General features: G+C 33.8%; 1 protein-coding gene across 2 annotated transcripts in view; it reads left to right on the top strand.

The window, feature by feature from the left end:
- ppp1r14c (protein phosphatase 1, regulatory (inhibitor) subunit 14C) overlaps nucleotides 1–7,218 on the top strand; it is a 37,853-nt gene extending 30,635 nt beyond the window's left edge. The window contains 3 exon segments of one of the 2 annotated variants that reach the window (NM_001029963.1): nucleotides 647–730; nucleotides 2,412–2,444; nucleotides 5,810–7,218. In NM_001029963.1, coding sequence (NP_001025134.1) covers nucleotides 647–730; nucleotides 2,412–2,444; nucleotides 5,810–5,884 — 192 coding nt within the window. In that variant the 3' untranslated portion in view covers nucleotides 5,885–7,218. 2 annotated transcript variants of the gene reach the window in all.
- Nucleotides 7,219–20,020: the final 12,802 nt, after the last annotated feature.

The following is a 20,020-nucleotide window of genomic DNA, read 5'->3' as shown; positions in this document are numbered from 1 at the left end:
TGAAAACCAGACATTAAAACAAAAAGACAAAACACAATAAATCTGTATTAAATTATTAAAACTTTATAAAAAAATTTTTTTTATTAAATGGAAAATATAAAAAATGCTGACAATTAAGAAAAAAAATATATCATTAGCATTGCACATCTAAATTAATTGGTATAAAACTAAAATAATTTTGGTTAAACTGCACCATATAATTAACCCCTCAAAATAAACGAAATCAATTTTTGAACAATATAAATAAAAATTTAATAAAAATAAATAGATAAGCTAATTAATTTCCGTTTACTTCACTTTTGAACTAATGTAACAATAATTAATTAATTAATTTAAATCATTTTTAAAAAACAAAATAGACTAAACAAAAAATTAAATAGTACTAAACTGCTAAAACTTTAACCAGTTTAATTTGTATTAAAATAGCAAATTCAAACAAATTCCATGTCATATATAAAACAAATCCAGGTGTTTTTGTAAAATTGTATAAAACATTTGACTGAATTACTAATGAATAAAAAATTAAAAATGAAAATAGAAAAAGACAGCATATAATCCACAAAATAGGCTTTTTTCAGGTACTGTAAGATTTCTTACTGTGGCATGTTTTCATTTCGCTAATGTACCCTGATTTGTGGTTGTATAGGAAGAGGAAATGCCGGAAGTGGAGATCGACATCGATGATCTCCTGGAGGTGAACAGTGAAGACGAGAGAGCCGTCAAACTGCAGGTAAATGTGCAGTTTTTGTCTGTAAGAGAAGACATTTTCATATTACAGAATGAATGTTTTACTTTCTGGATGTTCTCCTGATTATTTACAGTTGAAGTCAGAATTATTTTTCCCCAATTTCTGTGTAACAAAAAGAATATTTTTTAAACACATTTCAAAAAAGTAGTTGTAGTTTTATAACACATTTTTTATAATTTGTACACTGGAGCGTTTTAAAGCAGTGAAGAGCTGTTTAAATGCTGACATACGAGAGATCCGCTGATGAATCGACTGATCTTCACTGCTTTAAACCACTCCAGTGTCCCTGTATCTGTGGTTACACTCAGTAAACAGCGGTGAGTTCGGTGAACTGATGACCTTTACGGCCAATCACAGTTATTGCTGTTAAGCATGTGAACTCAATTGCAAATCAGCGCTGTTTAAGAACGCGCTCAACAGCGCTTAAATATTAGCGGGAAACGCATGTTTTTAAAATATCAGAAGCGATTGGTACCGAATTCCAGTATTTTAACAACCCTAGTAGGAACTCACAATATGAAAAAATGTGGAAATCAAGCTGACTCTTTCAACGCCTGTCTGTGGGCAAAATAGAAAACAATGTAACAACATGGGCTTGAAAATAGTAGAAATGCTGGATTAAAATCGTCTGTGGTGTTGAATCTTTTAACTATTAATCATGCAGCCAATATCCAATATCAATATAGCAATATCTCCACCTCATGTGTGCATTATTTTGTAATAACTCAACAGCACGTTGTCAATTGTTACTTACATAAATGTACTCTCAAAATGAGCTGAAGCTGCCATCTTTCTAGTATTATTATCTGAATATCAGGTTTGATTACACAGGGATTGAAATAAGGCAACGCAGTGGCACAGTAGGTAGTGCTGTCGCCTCACAGCAAGAAGGTCGCTTGGTTGCTGGTTCAAGCCTCGGCTGGGTCAGTTGGCGTTTCTGTGTGGAGTTTGCATGTTCTCCCTGCGTTCGCGTGGGTTTCCTGCGGGTGCTCCGGTTTCCCCCACAGTCCAAAGACATGCGGTACAGGTGAATTGGGTAGGCTAAATTGTCCGATGTGGATGTTTCCCAGAGATGGGTTGCGGCTGGAAGGGCATGCGCTGCATAAATACGTGCTGGAAAAGTTGGCGGTTCATTCCCCTGTGGCGACCCTGGATTAATAAAGGAACTAAGCTGACAAGAAAATGAATGAATGAATGAATTAAATAAACTGACAAAGTAAAGCAATACAGAGGAAACCAGAATGGCTTGTTGCTAGATCAGATATGTTTGCGGACAGAAGTTAACGAGAATCATTTCTATTATTTATTAAATTTCCTATTTATTTTATTTTATTAGCATCTACCTACATTAAATAACCCAATATATTTTAATTTTTAATGCCTACTCCCACACCAACACTAAACCTAACCGTCACAGTACTGTAAAAATATGAATTATTTTTATTAAGTGTCATTAAAAAACGCTGCTATATTAATGTGCATATCGCACTTCCAGCCGACCGCATATCCGATCTAGATTTTACCACAGGAATGCTCACAGTGCCCTAGGCGAAAAATTCCCATTCAACACAGATTTGTTCATTTTAAGTCTGAATATGCTTATGTTTCCGTTGATATGTGTCTCGGATGGTTGATTTTATATCTCTCTATTTCTGTCCCTCAGGAATCACTGTCAGACTGCTACAAGCCTACTGATGTAAGTCAATTTCAAATGTAGGCCACAGACATACAACTCTGTTACGAAACCAAAACTATAAAGGTTTAAAGCTGCATTATGTTGCCTTGCATTTTCATATTTATGAACATATCAGACTGATTTATGATGCTGAAAACTCAGCTTTGCATTACAGAATTAAATTACATTTAAAACATTAAAACAAACAACACTTAAATGATGTTAAGTTGCAATCGTATTTGACTATATTCTTGTTTTGACTGGATTTTGATCAAATTAGTTTTGTATATCCTGTTTTCATTTTACTGTTAAGATAGTTAAACAACATAGTCAGTGTGACATTATATACTGTAGTCATATATATAATATATATAGTCAGAGAGTGACATTATAAAGTACACTGTTCCCTTTGAAGATTTACCCAACGTGTCCTCGGGAGTTTGTTTTCCATATCAAACTTGCAAAGTCTGAACTTACAAGAAGAGGATGCAAGACTGAACTGTGTGTAGGCTATTTAATAATAAGGGAAAAAGCTTAATCAGATAAGTGAATCTCTGCAGCCCTGCCTCTGTTTTCAGATGTCTTCATTTTCCCCCATCCACACCGAGACAGAGCAGCAGCGTTTTCAAATGAAAGTGGCCTCTTGCTTTTCCAAAACGCTGTTTTTAGCGCTATAGCAAAACTTGTGCATTTTAAAACTAAAATGTAGTGCAAACGAGGCCTAAGCTGCCCAGCCAGCAAATATCTTAAACAGAGCCACAGATTGCACACAATCACTGACTGTTTCTTATTTCAGATTTAGATGTGCTGCCATCTGTATATGTGGTATTTCAATCCATGCTGTACCAGTCACTCCAGGCCACACACACATACACACACACAAGCACACACACATACACACACACACACAAGCACACACACACATGCACACACACGCACACACACACACGCACACAGCTTCAGGACATGCTAGTGGATTTCATATGAGCTCACTGACCTGAAAACACAAGTGCTCAAAGGATCCATCCGACACCATAAAAATCACAGTGCATAAGAGCTACAGCAGACAGACACAGTAACCTACTGACCCACACACCCACACAAAGATAGATTCTTGTAATGTAAAAAAAAAAATCATGACTTGAGACATAATTCTGTTTATGTAATATTTATGTGCTTTTTCTTATGTAATTATATTAATGAACCTTTTTCTATAATTATTTAAATAGATTTCATAGAATTATATTACAATATTTATTAGTGTTAAAAACCTTCTTAACATCACAGTTTATAAAAACATGAACATATATTTTTTTAAATATGATATGTGTTTAATATATTTTCTTTATGTCTGTTTGTAAATTTAAGTTGCATCTTATGTTGACCAAGTAATATTATTATATTACATCATATCATTATATTATAATATATTACATTATATTGAATTATATTAAATTACATTATATTAAATTATATATTACATTATATTACTATATATTATATAATATTATGTTATTATATTATATTACATAATTGAAAATTATATTACTATATTATATAATATTAAATTAAATTATATATCATATTATATTATATTATATTATATTATTAAATTATTTTATATTATTATATTAAATATATTATATTATATTATATTACATTATATTATATTATATTATTTTATATTATATTATATTATATTATATTATATTATATTATATTATATTATATTATATTATATTATAATCATTTGTATATGATATTATATCACATTACTATATTAAATTATTATATTATATTATATTATGTTATAATATATTATATTATATTGTATTATATTATATTATATTATATTATATTATGTTATATTAAATTATTATATTATATTATATTATATTATATTATATTATATTATATTATATTATATTATATTATATTATATTATATTATATTAAATACATTAGCTGAATTTTCAGCATCATTCTTGAGTCTTGATACTTCAGAAATCATTCTAATATGCAGAGTAATATTTTTGAAGAAACTAACCATATTTAAAGTATTTTTTAATAGATAGAATGTACAAAACAACGCTTAATTAAGACAGAAATATTTTGTAACATTTAACTGTCTTTGCGTCCCTAAATAGATAAAAAATTAAATTTCTTGAAAGGCAAATCTTATTGCTAGAATTTTAAAAAGGATTATCAGTATTTAAGTCCCATGTGATCATTAAAATGAATTGCACATATACAGACACTCACTATCCAGTGTTAAATGAACACATACAGACATCCCTCTCTCATGTTAGATAAAAAGAAGAGGTTTTTTTTTTTTTTTTTTTTTTTTTTTTTTGATAAAAAGAAGAGGTCATATTCAGTATGTGTCTCGCCACAGTCAAAATCAACCACACAGTTTAAGTCAATGACCTACAGCCACAGGCTTTACATTCATACAGTCACTGACTGAGTGATCCTGGAAAAAAACGTCTACAAAAGACTGAAAGATTTTACTACATACAGTGCACATACATGCACAACAAGAAAAAGACTAGTATGTTTAAAAATAACTAAATCAAATAAAGTTAGTGAAAATGGATAATTATAAAAAATGTAAAATAAAGAATAAACAATGAAATTAATAAATACATTTTAAAAATAAAAAAATAGACAAATAAACAAATAAAAGAGCATTAAATAAATAAATTAATTAATAAGAGCATAAAATAAATAAATAAATAAAGAGCATAAAATAAATAAACAAAAAAGAAAAGAGCATTAAATAAATGAACAAATAAATAATAGCATAAAATAAACACAAAAATAAAATAAATAAATGAATAAAAAAAAGAGCATTAATTAAATAAATAAATAAGAGCATAAAAGAAAGAAAGAAAGAAAGAAGCATTAAATAAATAAATATCAAATAAATAAGTGCATAAAATAAATAAAATAAATTAACAAATAAAGACAAGAGCATTAAATAAATAAATAAAATAAATAAACAAACAAACAGACAAAGAAAAGAGCATAAAACAAATAAACAAAAAGAAAAGAGCATTATCTAAATTAATACAATTTATGGAAAAGCATTTAATAAATAAATAAATAAAAGCATTAAATTAACAAATAAATAAATAAATAAAAGCTTTAAATAAATAAATAAATAAAAGCATTAAATAAACAAATGCATTAAATAAAAAATAAAAAAATAAAAGCATCAGATTTATACATAAATGAATGAATAAATAAATAAATAAATAAATAAAAGCATTAAATATTTTTTATTAATAAATAAGCAATAAATAAATAAATAAAATTAAATAAATCACCCAATGTATATGCATTCAGTTGATATGTAACATTTCTGACTTCTCTCTATGTCTCCAGGACTTTGTCCGTGAGCTGCTCGGCAGGATAAGAGGAATGAGAAAACTCAGCGCCCCGCAAAAGAAAAGCTTCTAAGTGCTCACAAATGCCAGCGACAATCCAGCTACCTGGACTCCATGTCCCACAATCCATCACTCAGCCTACAGCCAATCTCATCCATATCCAAGGATTCATTTCAGGCCAGGAATCAATAAAACCAGAGTTCATTTTCCAAGGACTCATATCCCACAATGCAACATCTAAACGGAGCGATCCACTTTCCAATAATCCCACAATAAATCCAAGAGTGCAAAAGTTAACCCGGGACACTCAGGGCTATACAGGCCCAGTTAGTACACTGTTAGGTGCAGTATTACAGCTTTTTTTATGAAACCACAAGCTTTTTTATTAAGTATGATTTACATATTTATTTTCATTTAAATTCTGCTGTTTTTTTTTTCTTGGGAAACTGATACTGTTTTTTTTTTATGTTTTTTTCACCACCTCTGATTCTGGATCAGCAGTGTTGGCCAATATTCATTAGCATCCGTCCTGTTAAATTCGTCATATTGAAGCATGGTGTAATACTTAGGATCATAACCTACTTTTAAGTCATATAACTGATCAGACTACATATCAATACCTGTTTTAATACAACTTTCAAGAATGGTTAACGGTTCTGGTGAAAATAACTACTTTCATAAAGTGAATATGATTAAAGTACATTAAGAGTTGAGAGTGATTTTGGGATGTATTGCTAGAAAGTCAAGGAAAAAGGCTATATTGGGAATTAAACACTAGTGACTGTTCAAGTATACACTGAACTTTATATTATAGAGGGTTGATTGCATTCAGTTGTGGATTATAGTTTTCTGAATCGCATATTTTGGCAAATGCATTCATGCAATGTAGCATACATGTTGTAAACTTTTTAGTATTCGAGCGTATTCTAGTATGCTATTGCGAACATAGCCTGAGATTTGAATGCTTTTAAAAGACAACAAGGGCTGCATGACAGTGGATCAAGCACAATTTCACAGAAAAGCATAACTGTTTGGCATACATATTGGCAAAATGCGTACTAATATTACTAAAACATACAAATGTTCGAAAGAAGGCATGCCCGAAAGCTTGGGGCACGATCAAATAATACTAAAATGTATTGATGGGATATGAATTTAGAGCTGTGGCAAAAAACTTTAAGATATGAGTCTGCAATTTTCAAAATGCATTGCTATTCTCTCTTAAATGGATTCGGAGTTTAGTTTATAACAGCAGATCTGTGTAATACTACAAAATCAACATAAATGATGTGGATTCTCTCAGATCGCCTCCCTGTGGGGAATCACTGAACAGGTTTCATTGGTTTTGCCTGATATCCAATCAGTTTCATTAGTTGGTAGATGTTTAATTTGTAAAATGAAAAAAAATATTATTAGTTAATAGTCTCTTGTTGGCCTGTTTAGCAGAGTCCACCATAGAAAAAACGATGTAGAAGCATTGAAAATATACACAATAATGCATGATATACAGATATTTAATGACATTAGATAACATACTTTTGCGTGCATTTATAGTTTATACTGTCAATTTAAAGTTCACAATGTTATCAAATATCTAGCATGTGGTGTTTTGAAAACTTCCAAACAGTGAAACGGCTTAGTTCTTCTGCTGTTAAAAACTATCCCAGAGCGCCATCTACTGTTAAAATCTAGCCTAGAGTGCCACCTATTGTTAAAAACTAGCCTATACAGCAGAGCTCTATCTGATGTAAAACAAATAAGCCTAGAGCACAACCAACTGTTAAAAACTATCCTAGAACTCCGTCTGCTGTTAAAATCTAGCCTTGAGTGCCACCTATTGTTAAAAACTAGCCTAGAGTGTCATCTGCTCTATACAAATAAATTTGAATTACATTGAATCTGCTGTAAAAACTATCCTAGAGCGCCATCTACTGTTAAAATCTAGCCTAGAGCACCATCTGTGGTTAAAAAAAACAGCCTAGAGCTCTATCTGATGAAAAAACAAATGAGCCTAGAGCACAACCAACTGTTAAAAACTATCCTAGAGCTCCGTCTGCTGTTAAAATCTAGCCTTGAGTGCCACCTATTGTTAAAAACTAGCCAAGAGTGTCATCTGCTCTATACAAATAAATTTGAATTACATTGAATCTGCTGTTTAAAAGTATCCTAGAGCACCATCTACTGTTAAAATCTAGGCTAGAGAATCATCTGTGGTTAAAAACTAGCCTACAGAGCCATCAACTGTTAAAAACGACCCTAGAGCGCCATCTGCTGTTAAAATTTAGCCTAGAACATCATTTGTGGTTAAAAACTAGCCTAGAGCAATATCTGCTGTTAGAAACTAGCTTCAAGGGCCATTTGCTGTTAAAAGTTAGTCTATAGCACAATCTACTGTTAAAAACAATACTAGAGCGCCATCTACTGTTAAAAAAAAGCCTTGATCGCCATCTACTAATATAAAATAGCCTTCTGCGCCACCTGCTGTAAACAACAAGCATAGAGCGACACCTAGAGCGTCATCTAGTGTTAAAAACTAGCCTACAGCGCTATCTGCTGTTAAAATCTAGGCTGTAGACACCTAGAGCGCCATGTGCTATTAAAATCGAGCCTAGAGAGACACCTAGAGCGCCATCTACTGTTAAAAATGAGCCTAGAGCGCCATCTACTGATAAAAAATAGCCTTCTGTGCCACCTGCTGTTAAAAACTAGCCTAGAGCGATGTCTGCTGTTAAAAACGAGCCTAGAGAGACACCTAGAGCACCATCTACTGTTAAAAACAAGCCTTGAGCGCTATCTACTAATATAAAATAGCCTTCTGCGCTACCTGCTGTTAAAAACTAGCCAAGAGCGACACCTAGAGCGCCATCTAGTGTTAAAAACTAGCCTTCAGCGCTATCTGCTGTTAAAATCTAGCCTGTAGAGACACCTAGAGCGCCATCTAGTGTTAAAAACTAGCCTACAGCGCTATCTGCTGTTAAAATCTAGCCTGTAGAGACACCTAGAGCGCCATCTAGTGTTAAAAACTAGCCTACAGCGCTATATGCTGTTAAAATCTAGCCTGTAGAGACACCTAGAGCGCAATCTGCTGTTAAAAATTAAGCCTAGAGAGACACAGACCACCATCTACTGTTAAAAATGAGCCTAGAGCGCCATCTACTGATAAAAAATCTTCTGTGCCACCTTCTGTTAAAAACTAGCCTAGAGTGATATCTGCTGTTAAAAACGAGCCTAGAGAGACACCTAGAGCGCCATCTACTGTTAAAAACAAGCCTTGAGCACTATGTACTAACATAAAATAGCCTTCTGCGCCACCTGCTGTTAAAAACTAGCCTAGAGCGACACCTAGAGCGCCATCTAGTGTTAAAAACTAGCCTACAGCGCTATCTGCTGTTAAAATCTAGCCTGTAGAGACACCTAGAGCGCCATCTGCTGTTAAAAATCAAGCCTAGAGACACAGAGCACCATCTACTGTTAAAAATTAGCCTAGAGCGCCATCTACTGATAAAAAATATCCTTCTGTGCCACCTGCTGTTAAAATCTAGCCTAGAAGGATATCTGCTGTTAAAAACGAGCCAAGAGAGACACCTAGAGCGCCATCTGCTGTTAAAATCTAGCCTAGAGACACCTAGAGCGCCATCTGCCATTAAAAACTAGCCTAGAGCACAATCTACTGTTAAAAACTAGCCTAGAGAGCCATCTACTGTTAAAACCTAGCATAGAGCGCCATCTGCTGTCAAAAACTAAGCTCAGAATTGATTCAACAGAGAATTTAGAAAATTTAATAATCGCTTTCTCAAAGTTTTTTGTTTGCCACAGCTCTTTACGAATTAGCCAGCAAGTAAAATAGCTATGAATTTCCGTGAGGTCGCGTTGGTAGATCTTCACGACAGACATGCTGTGTCTATCGATAGCTGGACGACGTATCTAGTTTGTCTCGAGCCATGACTGAAATCTCCTAATATTGTTAGGCTTTTATCCGGTTTCAAACGGAGCCTGCCAAAGAATATAAAATGGCTGAATATTAGCAGTACAAAGTGCTACGGGTGTAAACTGATACATGTATATTCTGTTTCGCTATAAAGAACATTTAATCTTCGTGTCATACTCATGGGTCAGATTTGTGTTTGATGGTGTACGTGGCGTAACAAGGAATCCAGGGGAAAACTATGGTGCTGTTTAAACCTTTAAACCTATATAGAGTGTGCTTTGCAGGCCGAGAGAGAAAGAATAACTGGAGATTTGCTCTGGATGAATCTACTATTTTTACGAGTTTCTGTCAGCCTGCATCTAACTACCATTGTGGGTTTTTAAAAGGTTTGCGTGTGTTTGATTATGCTTCGACCCTTCTCTCTGAGAAGACCATTCAGGGTTTAGGCTGATTTTATTGAATTTCGTTTCTAAAATGTCGAGATTTTGAGCGTACGAAAGCTTTATTTATGCATGTTTTATTAGCATGATGGGAACATTATGGATTGCTTTCTTAAAGCGATGATTTGTCTTTTTTATACATTATTACAAGTATTACTCTTTTAACTATTAAAGTCACGACTTTTTATTCACTGTATATCTGCGTTTTGGGTGTTTTGAATTTCTTTTGTTTTTTATTATATATGTAAAGTGTGGTCTTTTGTGCTGTTCTACTTATAATAAAGGCAAAATGTCTGAACTGTTATAATAAAAGTTGTTCAGTGTTGAATTTAATTCACGCACAATACAATTGAAGTCAGAATTATTAACTCTCCAATACCCCCCACCCCCCTCCATCCATAGACGCATTCAGAAAACCTAGCCCTACATTTCTTTGCTATTTTTATCACTCCTCTTTTCTAAATATAACTCACTTCATTGCATTTTGTTTTAGTATTTTATCCTACATTCATCGATACTATATGTTTGGCTATGTGTGTTTCCTCCAAAATAAATGTTACTCTCCTCCCCCCCTTGAATGACCACCTATGGGATGGTAACAATATGATGAGTGCAGATCTGCTTAAACAGCCCAGATGCATTACAAACACAAGCATATGCATGAAATGGCTTTAAAGTGACTTTAATGACATTAGATAACATGCTTTTGCGTGCATTTATAGTTTATACTGTCAATTTAAAGTTCACAATGTTATCAAATATCTAGCATGTGGTGTTTTGAAAACTTCCAAACAGTGAAACGGCTTAGTTCTTCTGCTGTTAAAAACTATCCCAGAGCGCCATCTACTGTTAAAATCTAGCCTAGAGTGCCACCTATTGTTAAAAACTAGCCTATACAGCAGAGCTCTATCTGATGTAAAACAAATAAGCCTAGAGCACAACCAACTGTTAAAAACTATCCTAGAACTCAGTCAAGTAAAATATTTCAATAACTGATTATACTGGTTTAATTAAGTGTATAATCACCATTAACGAGTCAATATGTTCAATGCAGCACAAATGCATTACAAACACAAGGATATGCATGAAATGGCTCTAGATCAAAGCAAAATATTTACTCATCTATTTGTGTACATCTGATTATCCTGGTTTGATTACGTGCATAGTCACCATTCAATATAATAAACGCAGCGCAGATGCATTACAAACTCAAGCATATGCATGAAATGCCTTTGCAGCGGTGCCTTCCCCTTTAAATTCCCTGACCCACTTTCAGCAGGGCATAAATGAAAGGAGGGGGAGAGGTGCATGTGAGGAGAATGTCTAATGACAGACTCGCACTCACCTCCAGATGTGCAACACAATCCATTCAAACGTCATTTACCCCAATCAACAATCTACACTGAAAGGCTATCAGGGCTTCTCTGCAAGTAAACCAGCCATTAGCACTAATTAGATTGGCATCAATGCTGTTGTCCATCATTATAGCATCGTATTAAGAGTGGGCCGACTGAAATAGCCCACTTTAGATAATGCATTCTTCCTAAAGCCCATTTTTTTCACTCTTTGCATTTGATTTTTCGTATTATTTTGCGTCTCTGTTCATCTCATTCATTGTTTTTTTTTTTCTCATATCTAGCATGCAGGGTTATTGTGGATGTGCTATAGGACAAAGGAAGACACTGCTGCAGTGATTGACCATGTGAAGATGATTAAAAAGCCACATGAAGCGAGATTGCTCTTCCAGAAAAAGATATTCATTCATGTAGTTGGGCATTTCTGAACACTGTAACTGGAAAATAATCTATTCATTCATTCATTGATCAGAACAAGCCAATGGTCCATTTATTATTGAAAAAATCTATTCATAATGAATGAGCTTCTCTTTGGTTTTACACTGCAGGTTATTGCATTGAAGAAAAAACACGACTGCTGGAGCGAACACAGAAAAGGACAGAGAAAGGAAGGATTCATAACACGTGGGTTTATCTTTGGTAAACATGCTAATCTTTTGTTTTGTGTCTGTGATTTTTTCAAGAAATCTTTTTTTTTTTCACTTCAGCCTAGAAGTGACAGTAACAAAAAAAATTGGTATTTTTTATTGATGTTTTGGCTTGTTTTTTTGTTTTCATTACAAGTTGAAATCAGAATTATTAGCCCCCCCCCCTGATTTATTAGCCCCCTTGTTTATTTTTTCCACAATTTCTGTTTAACGGATAGAAGATTTTATCAACACATTTCTAAGCATAATAGTTTTAATAACTCATTTCTAATAATGGATTTATTTTATTTTTGTCATGATGACAGTAAATAATATTTTACTACGTATTTTTCAAGACACTTCTATACAGCTTAAAGTGACATTTAAAGGCTTAAATAGGTTAATTAGGTTCACTAGGCAGGTTAGAGTAATAAGGCAAGTTATTGTATAACGATGGTTTGTTCTGTAGATCGTCGGAAAAAAAAACTTAAAGAAGCTAATAATTTTGACCTTAAAATGGTTTTTAGAAAATTAAAAACTGCTTTTATTCTAGCTGAAATAAAGCAAATAAGACTTTCTCCAGGATAAAAAATGTTATCAGACATACTGTGAAAATTTCCTTGCACTGTAAAACATCATTTGGGAAATATTTAAAAAAGAAAATATATATAATATATCATATATAATTCATATATATATATATATATATATATATATATATATATATATATATATATATATATATATATATATATATATATATATATATATATATATATATATATATAATTATTTTTCTTCTTTTAAAATTTTTGTTAAATATTTTCCTCACAAATAAATTTGGATGTACTAATTTTTGGACCATTATAAGTTATTTGGCTAGATTAGCTCCAGATTTGGCTTGTTACCAATTCATCTAATGTATATGCAAAAATATAATATTGTAAAGCATCTAATAGAAAATATTAATTTAAAAGATATTGTTGAGATAGATACACAGCATGTCCACCACAAGACTTAAAGGCAAAAATTTCTTTTAATCTTAGAATTCTGAAGTTTTTTTCTTACAGGTCTGAGCTTTAAATGTGGACTCATTTTCTTATGGATTTTTTTCTAATAGAGATGTGTCACAATTCTGACTTTATTTCTTAGAATTTTGAGGTCAAATTTGTAAATGCAAGTTAATGATGCGTTCCTCTCTCTGCCACAGTTATAAGAAAAACAAAACTACCTGAATTTTGTAATATAATAGACCCACATGAAATCTGTACGTACAGAAATCGGTAGATTTTTTAGCCCATGATTGATTCTATTTATTTACTTGTGTGTAAATATATATCTATTCAGTTTGTTAAATAATTTCAGTAATATTAACTCATATGCAATTGTATGATTTATTTATAATGCAGTTTATAAAGTATTACTTTCCGTTTTTAGTAGATATATTATGTGAGAGACTTGCTGTGGTTACCAAACAATTGGATCCTGATTCAACATAGGCTCATTCTAAAAACGTACCCCCGTATACATTTCTGGAGATCATGAATTATGTAGCCAGAGGAACATTTTTAAAATGAACGGTACGGGGTGGCATGACACGGTTGCTTTTTATGCTTAACATGCTTACCTCCGTGTGGACGGCTTTCCCGCTGTTATAAGTTTGTCCAGTGGTTTGCCACGTACGTTAGAGGATTTGAGATGCAGAGCAGAGTTGACCATCACGACGGGATTCAAGTCGAAGAACGGTTCCAGAAAGCGAGTAAGACAAAAACAAAAGCCAAAAAATAAATAAACAGGTAAATAAGATGGTGAGGATGTGGTAAAATCAGCAAAGGTAGTAAAAATCAGGCTGCTTTTGAAAACACTGTTAGTTTAATTTAACATTTTCGTATTTTATATTCATATTTATTTTAATGTTCATATTTAAAGATATTTGCTGCTGTGCATCCTTGTGTGAGCAATAAGCAACGTGTACATGTATTTTGGACCCGCATATCTCTAATGCACTCTTTTTAAAAAATATGCCTCAAATGAGCACAAATGCATTTACTATTTAAACAATATGGCACAGGAGATGAAAATGAAACCTGCGCTGGGAGAAACTAGCAAAAAACTTACATCATATCTGGTGTGTGACAGAGCCCTACTATTTATTCTGCTCAGAAAAAAAAACTGGGAAAATGCAATCTGGAATAATCTAAAAAACAGCAGCCTAAATAAACCTTTACCCACCACCTTATCTGAACACACACAGAAACCTCAACATCATCAAAACAAACATTACAGCATTTTAATATCAGAGAACGACACATTCTCAATTCAATTTCAAGAAATTTAATTGAAAAAAATAACACACCCACAATTTCAAATCCTATTTCATTTACGAAGATCTTATTCGCAGTGGCCAATAGATTTTCAGCAATGGAGGCAGATTTGAGGGGTTGGTTAATATTTAACTTGCCCAGCACTGACCCAGATCTGTGGAGAAACAGCAGCTCTGAAAGCTCTTCAGGAACACGCATTCAATCACGTGAGCTTGACTGTCTGCGTGTGTATGCTGCGAGTGTGCTGTAATTGGTTTAGTTCACTCCAGTAAACACAGTCTGTCTCCAGAGATGTGTAAGTACTGGAAAACCTCTAGTGCTATCCGAGTCTCCATTCACTTCACAGCCATTACAACAGCCTCCGTTTTTTTTTACTCTACTACTGCTACTATTATTAGAATACCACAATGGCTGGTAAAATGATTCAAGTCCACTACTACTATTGCTAAGTGGACATTTTGATTATACAGGGGTCTATTTTTATTAAAATGCAACCTTCACTGTAAAAAATACTACTGTTCAAAGATATATCTACTATTTATTCGTTATACGAAAATCAGTATAATTAAATATATATTATATAAATATTTAATTGGGGTGTCACAGTGGGTAGCGCTGTCACCTCAAAGCAAGAAGGTCGCTGGTTCAAGCCTCGGCTGGGTTAGTTGGCATTTCTGTGTGGAGTTTGTATGTTCTCCCCGTGTTAGCATGAGTTTCCTCCGGGTGCTCCGGTTTCCCCCACAAGTCCAAAGACATGTGCTATGGGTGAATTGGGAAGGCTGAATTGTCCGTAGTGTATGAGTGTGAATGAGTGTGTTTGGATGTTTCCCAGTGATGGGTTGCGGCTGGAAGGGTATCCGCTGTGTAAAACATGTGCTAGATAAGTTGTCGGGTCATTCCGCTGTGGCGACCCCTGATAAATAAAGAGACTAAGCTGAAAGGAAAATGAATGGATGGTACAGTACAGCTGTCATTTATAACCTTTGCTGCTTTTCAAATACTATTTGTGTATGTGTTTTGGGTTGTGCACATATCTTCAGCGCTGTAAAAAAAAAAAGTAATAGCTGCCTTATATTTTTAAGCTGAATCATTATAAGTCATCTGAATTGAAATAACATTTAAATCAGCTTGTATGCTGTACTTAAAAACAAGTTGGAAAGCTGATTAACTGAGTTCAATAAGTTAATTAACATAAAATGATGTCATCTTGGCTTATTGATCATATCTTTTTTAACAGCGAGTTATTAAACAATCATAATTGATAATGTATTGTACATGGACAAAATTGAGTACTATGTGAATCATAATGTTTTACATGTTAATATTTAGGAGGGCGACACGGTGGCTCAGTGGTTAGCACTGTCCCCTCACAGCAAGAAGGTCACTGGTTCGAGTCCAGGCTGGGTCATTTGGCATTTCTGTGTTGACTTTGCACGTTCTCCCTGTGTTTCCTCCGTGCCCCCACAGTCTAAACTCATACGCTACAGGTGTATTGAATAAACTAAGTTGGCCTTAGTGTATGTGTGTGCATCTTAGAGTGGATAGGTGTTTCACAGTACTGGGTTGCAGCTGGAATGGCATCCGCTGTGTAAAATATATGCTGGATAAGTTGACGGTTCACTGTGCTGTGGCGACCCCAGACTAATAAAGGGACTAAGCTGAAAAGAAAATTAATAAATGAATGAATGGATGGGTGTTTCCCAGTACTGGGTTGCAGCTGGTAGGGCATCCGCTGTGTAAAATATATGCCGGATAAGTTGGCGGTTCATTCCGCTGTGGCGGCTCACCCCAGATTAATAAAGTGACTAAGCCGAAGGAAAATTAATGAATAATTAATCGATTTTACAAATGCTACTTCAGCTCAATTTCAAAAAGTAGTTTGAACAAGAAAGCAGCAAAAGTAATTTTTTAAGTGTAGGTAGATATGTAGCTGAGCTAATAAGTATAAAATATACAAATTATTAGTGAACTTCATCTGGCAACTCAGCAACTCATTGGTTGCATGCTCTCTCGCTCTGCTAACGAGCCTGGTAAGGATTTTCAAGCGAGTTCACTGAGTTAATTTATGTGACAGTGGATGTATAAACATAATAAAACTATGATGTATCGAAAATGAATATTAATAATCACATTTTGAGTGCTTAAAGTGACTTTCCTTTTTAATTGGCAGAGTGGGAAAAGAGAGAGACATTTCAGCATATTATTGTGCTCTGTGTTTTTTGCAGGTATGTTTGCTATGTTTTGTTAAGTGATGTTTGAAATCTGATTATACAAGTTGTGTAAAATGAGGTCTGTTTGCAAAGCAATATAATTTTGCATATATTATTGTATTTTATAGTGTTAAAAGTTTATTTGTGTATCATTTCTGATATTTGACACTATTTTCATTCTATTGATGTAGTGACCAGTGAAACATTATATTCCTTTTACAAGTTATCTGATGTATACTATAATGTTTATTCTTTACTGCAAATTTTTATGGTCTATTTATTTGTATTTTTTTCTTTTACCTATTGTTTTTGTCAATTTGTTGGCTATTATTAATGCAACAAGTGTTGAATTCGCCGCTGACTGAGTTGGTTGCATGCTCTCTCGCTCTGCTAACAAGCCTGAGTGGAAAAAGAGAGAGACATTTCAGCATATTATTGTGCTCTCTGTTTTTTTTGCAGAATAAACCAAACTTGAGACCTCCAATGTCTCTGCTGTCTTATTGGGAAAAAAAACACACAACCAGAGTAAAACTGCTACAGATAGAAATATGTAGACAGAAATGGTTTTCGGAGAATATGACAAAAATAAATCTTCCCTAGCTTACTGTAAAAGTAAAAGTTGATTCAACTTAAAATTAAGGCAAAAAACTGCAGGACATGTGAGTTTACTCAACGTAAATCGAGTCAAGTGCAGTAATTGGGCTGAAAGTTGAGTCAACTCAAAAATGTCATCAATTGCTGTTATCAACAAATAAAATGTAATAAACTACAAAAAATGTGAAACTGTCATTTGTATTACAAATAAATTAGATTACAGAAGTCCACAGGGTCAAATCTCCACTGAAAAATAAATATTTATTATATTTTCAACATGTGTTTAAGGTATGTGGTTGCAAACTATTGGTATGGGCTGAATTTAAACAAACAAATTCAATTTAGTAATGTTCTACCTAATTTGTTTGTTTAAAGTTAGTCCATATAAATTGTTTGCAAGCACATCCCTTAAACAAATAGCAAATGCAATAAATCATTGAACGAAACATCAAACTAAACCAATGACCTTGTGTTGTTTACATCTCTGAGATCTCTCTCTATAGTCCAGCGGAACAAATTCAGTCATTCAAATCGATTAGCAAAGCCACAATTACACTAAAGAGATGTATGCCAGAGATCAACATGTTAATGATTATAAGTTTCTTGAAAAATATTAACAATATTAAAATAATAGAGTTCACCTAAAAATGAAAATTTGCTGTAAATGTGCTCACCCAAATAACTGTTTTCCTCCTCAGTAGAATATTAAAGAAGATTTTGAAATGAAACCTTACTGATCCATATCCCACTGAAAACAAATGTTTGTTTTAATACTTGTGGCTCTTGACAATACACTGATGTTTTATAAAGCTATCAAGACACTGAACATTATTAATGAATATAAATCCACAGGTTCCACTAATGCAAAACGTCATCTACTGTATATCTTGGATGGCCTGAATGTAAATTTTTGGGTTTTTACGTTTACGTTTTTAGTTACCTACTGAACATTTAAAATCTGTTGAGTCAACAACATGGAAAAAAAGGTTTGTTTATTTTAGTCAAACTGCACATTTTTAATGCTCGAGTGATGCTGAGATGGGAAAGCATGAAATGTTTGTGATGTGGACATGTGATGCTGAAATCTGACTGGGCAGAAATTAGTCTCCCTTTTCAAACATGACTGAGAGTTAGACATGCTTGTTATCCTCACACTGAAATGTAATTATGAGTTTCTGAGATCCTATCAACAACACTGTAAAAAAAAATGCTGGGTTCCACACCATTCCTTCACGTCGTCCCAATACAAATCGATTAAAGAGCCCCTATTATGCATTAAAAAAGGTTGGTTTTGGGAATTTCCAACAACAGTCTGATATGCATGCATGGTCAAAAACCACTTGCATTGTCTGATAATATGCATTTATTTTCCCTAGTTATCCCAACGACTCCCGTATGATTTGTTTAGAGATTCATTTGTTCCCAAACCCCTTCTTTGCGTAAGGCTAATCTGCGCTGATTGGTTCAATGACCCAGTCTGTTGCGATTGGTTGGCTGCATTCAGCGTGAGACAGAGAGAAATGCCGACCACGGATATGAAGTAGCAGAGAATATGTGAGAGCCTAATGCATGAGTGCAATAAGCAATGCAGTTAAACACCAGCATATCTTAACCCTGAGTGCAAGCAATGCAGTTAAACACCAGCATATCTTAACCCTGAGTGCACTAAAGCAATGCAGTTAAACACCAGCATATCTTAACCCTTAGTGCACTAAAGCTATGCAGTTAAACACCAGCATATCTTAACCCTGAGTGCAATAAGCAATGCAGTTAAACACCAGCATATCTTAACCCTGAGTGCAATAAAGCAATGCAGTTAAACACCAGCATATCTTAACCCTGAGTGCAATAAAGCAATGCAGTTAAACACCAGCATATCTTAACCCTGAGTGCACTAAAGCAATGCAGTTAAACACCAGCATATCTTAACCCTTAGTGCACTAAAGCTATGCAGTTAAACACCAGCATATCTTAACCCTGAGTGCAATAAGCAATGCAGTTAAACACCAGCATATCTTAACCCTGAGTGCAATAAAGCAATGCAGTTAAACACCAGCATATCTTAACCCTGAGTGCAATAAAGCTATGCAGTTAAACACCAGCATATCTTAACCCTGAGTGCACTAAAGCAATGCAGTTAAACACCAGCATATCTTAACCCTTAGTGCACTAAAGCTATGCAGTTAAACACCAGCATATCTTAACCCTGAGTGCAATAAAGCAATGCAGTTAAACACCAGCATATCTTAACCCTGAGTGCACTAAAGCTATGCAGTTAAACACCAGCATATCTTAACCCTGAGTGCAAGCAATGCAGTTAAACACCAGCATATCTTAACCCTGAGTGCACTAAAGCTATGCAGTTAAACACCAGCATATCTTAACCCTGAGGGCACTAAAGCAATGCAGTTAAACACCAGCATATCTTAACCCTGAGTGCAATAAAGCTATGCAGTTAAACACCAGCATATCTTAACCCTGAGTGCAATAAACCTATTCAGTTAAACACCAGCATATCTTAACCCTGAGTGCAATAAAGCTATGCAGTTAAACACCAGCATATCTTAACCCTGAGTGCAATAAAGCTATGCAGTTAAACACCAGCATATCTTAACCCTGAGTGCAATAAAGCTATGCAGTTAAACACCAGCTTATCTTAACCCTGAGTGCAATAAAGCTATGCAGTTAAACACCAGCATATCTTAACCCTGAGTGCAATAAGCAATGCAGTT

Source organism: Danio rerio, chromosome 23, assembly GCF_052040795.2.
Source record: "Danio rerio strain M-AB ecotype USA chromosome 23, GRCz13ab, whole genome shotgun sequence".
Lineage (NCBI taxonomy): Eukaryota > Metazoa > Chordata > Actinopteri > Cypriniformes > Danionidae > Danio > Danio rerio.
Note: the sequence above shows the minus strand (reverse complement) of the source record. Positions and strands in the feature narration are given on the sequence as shown.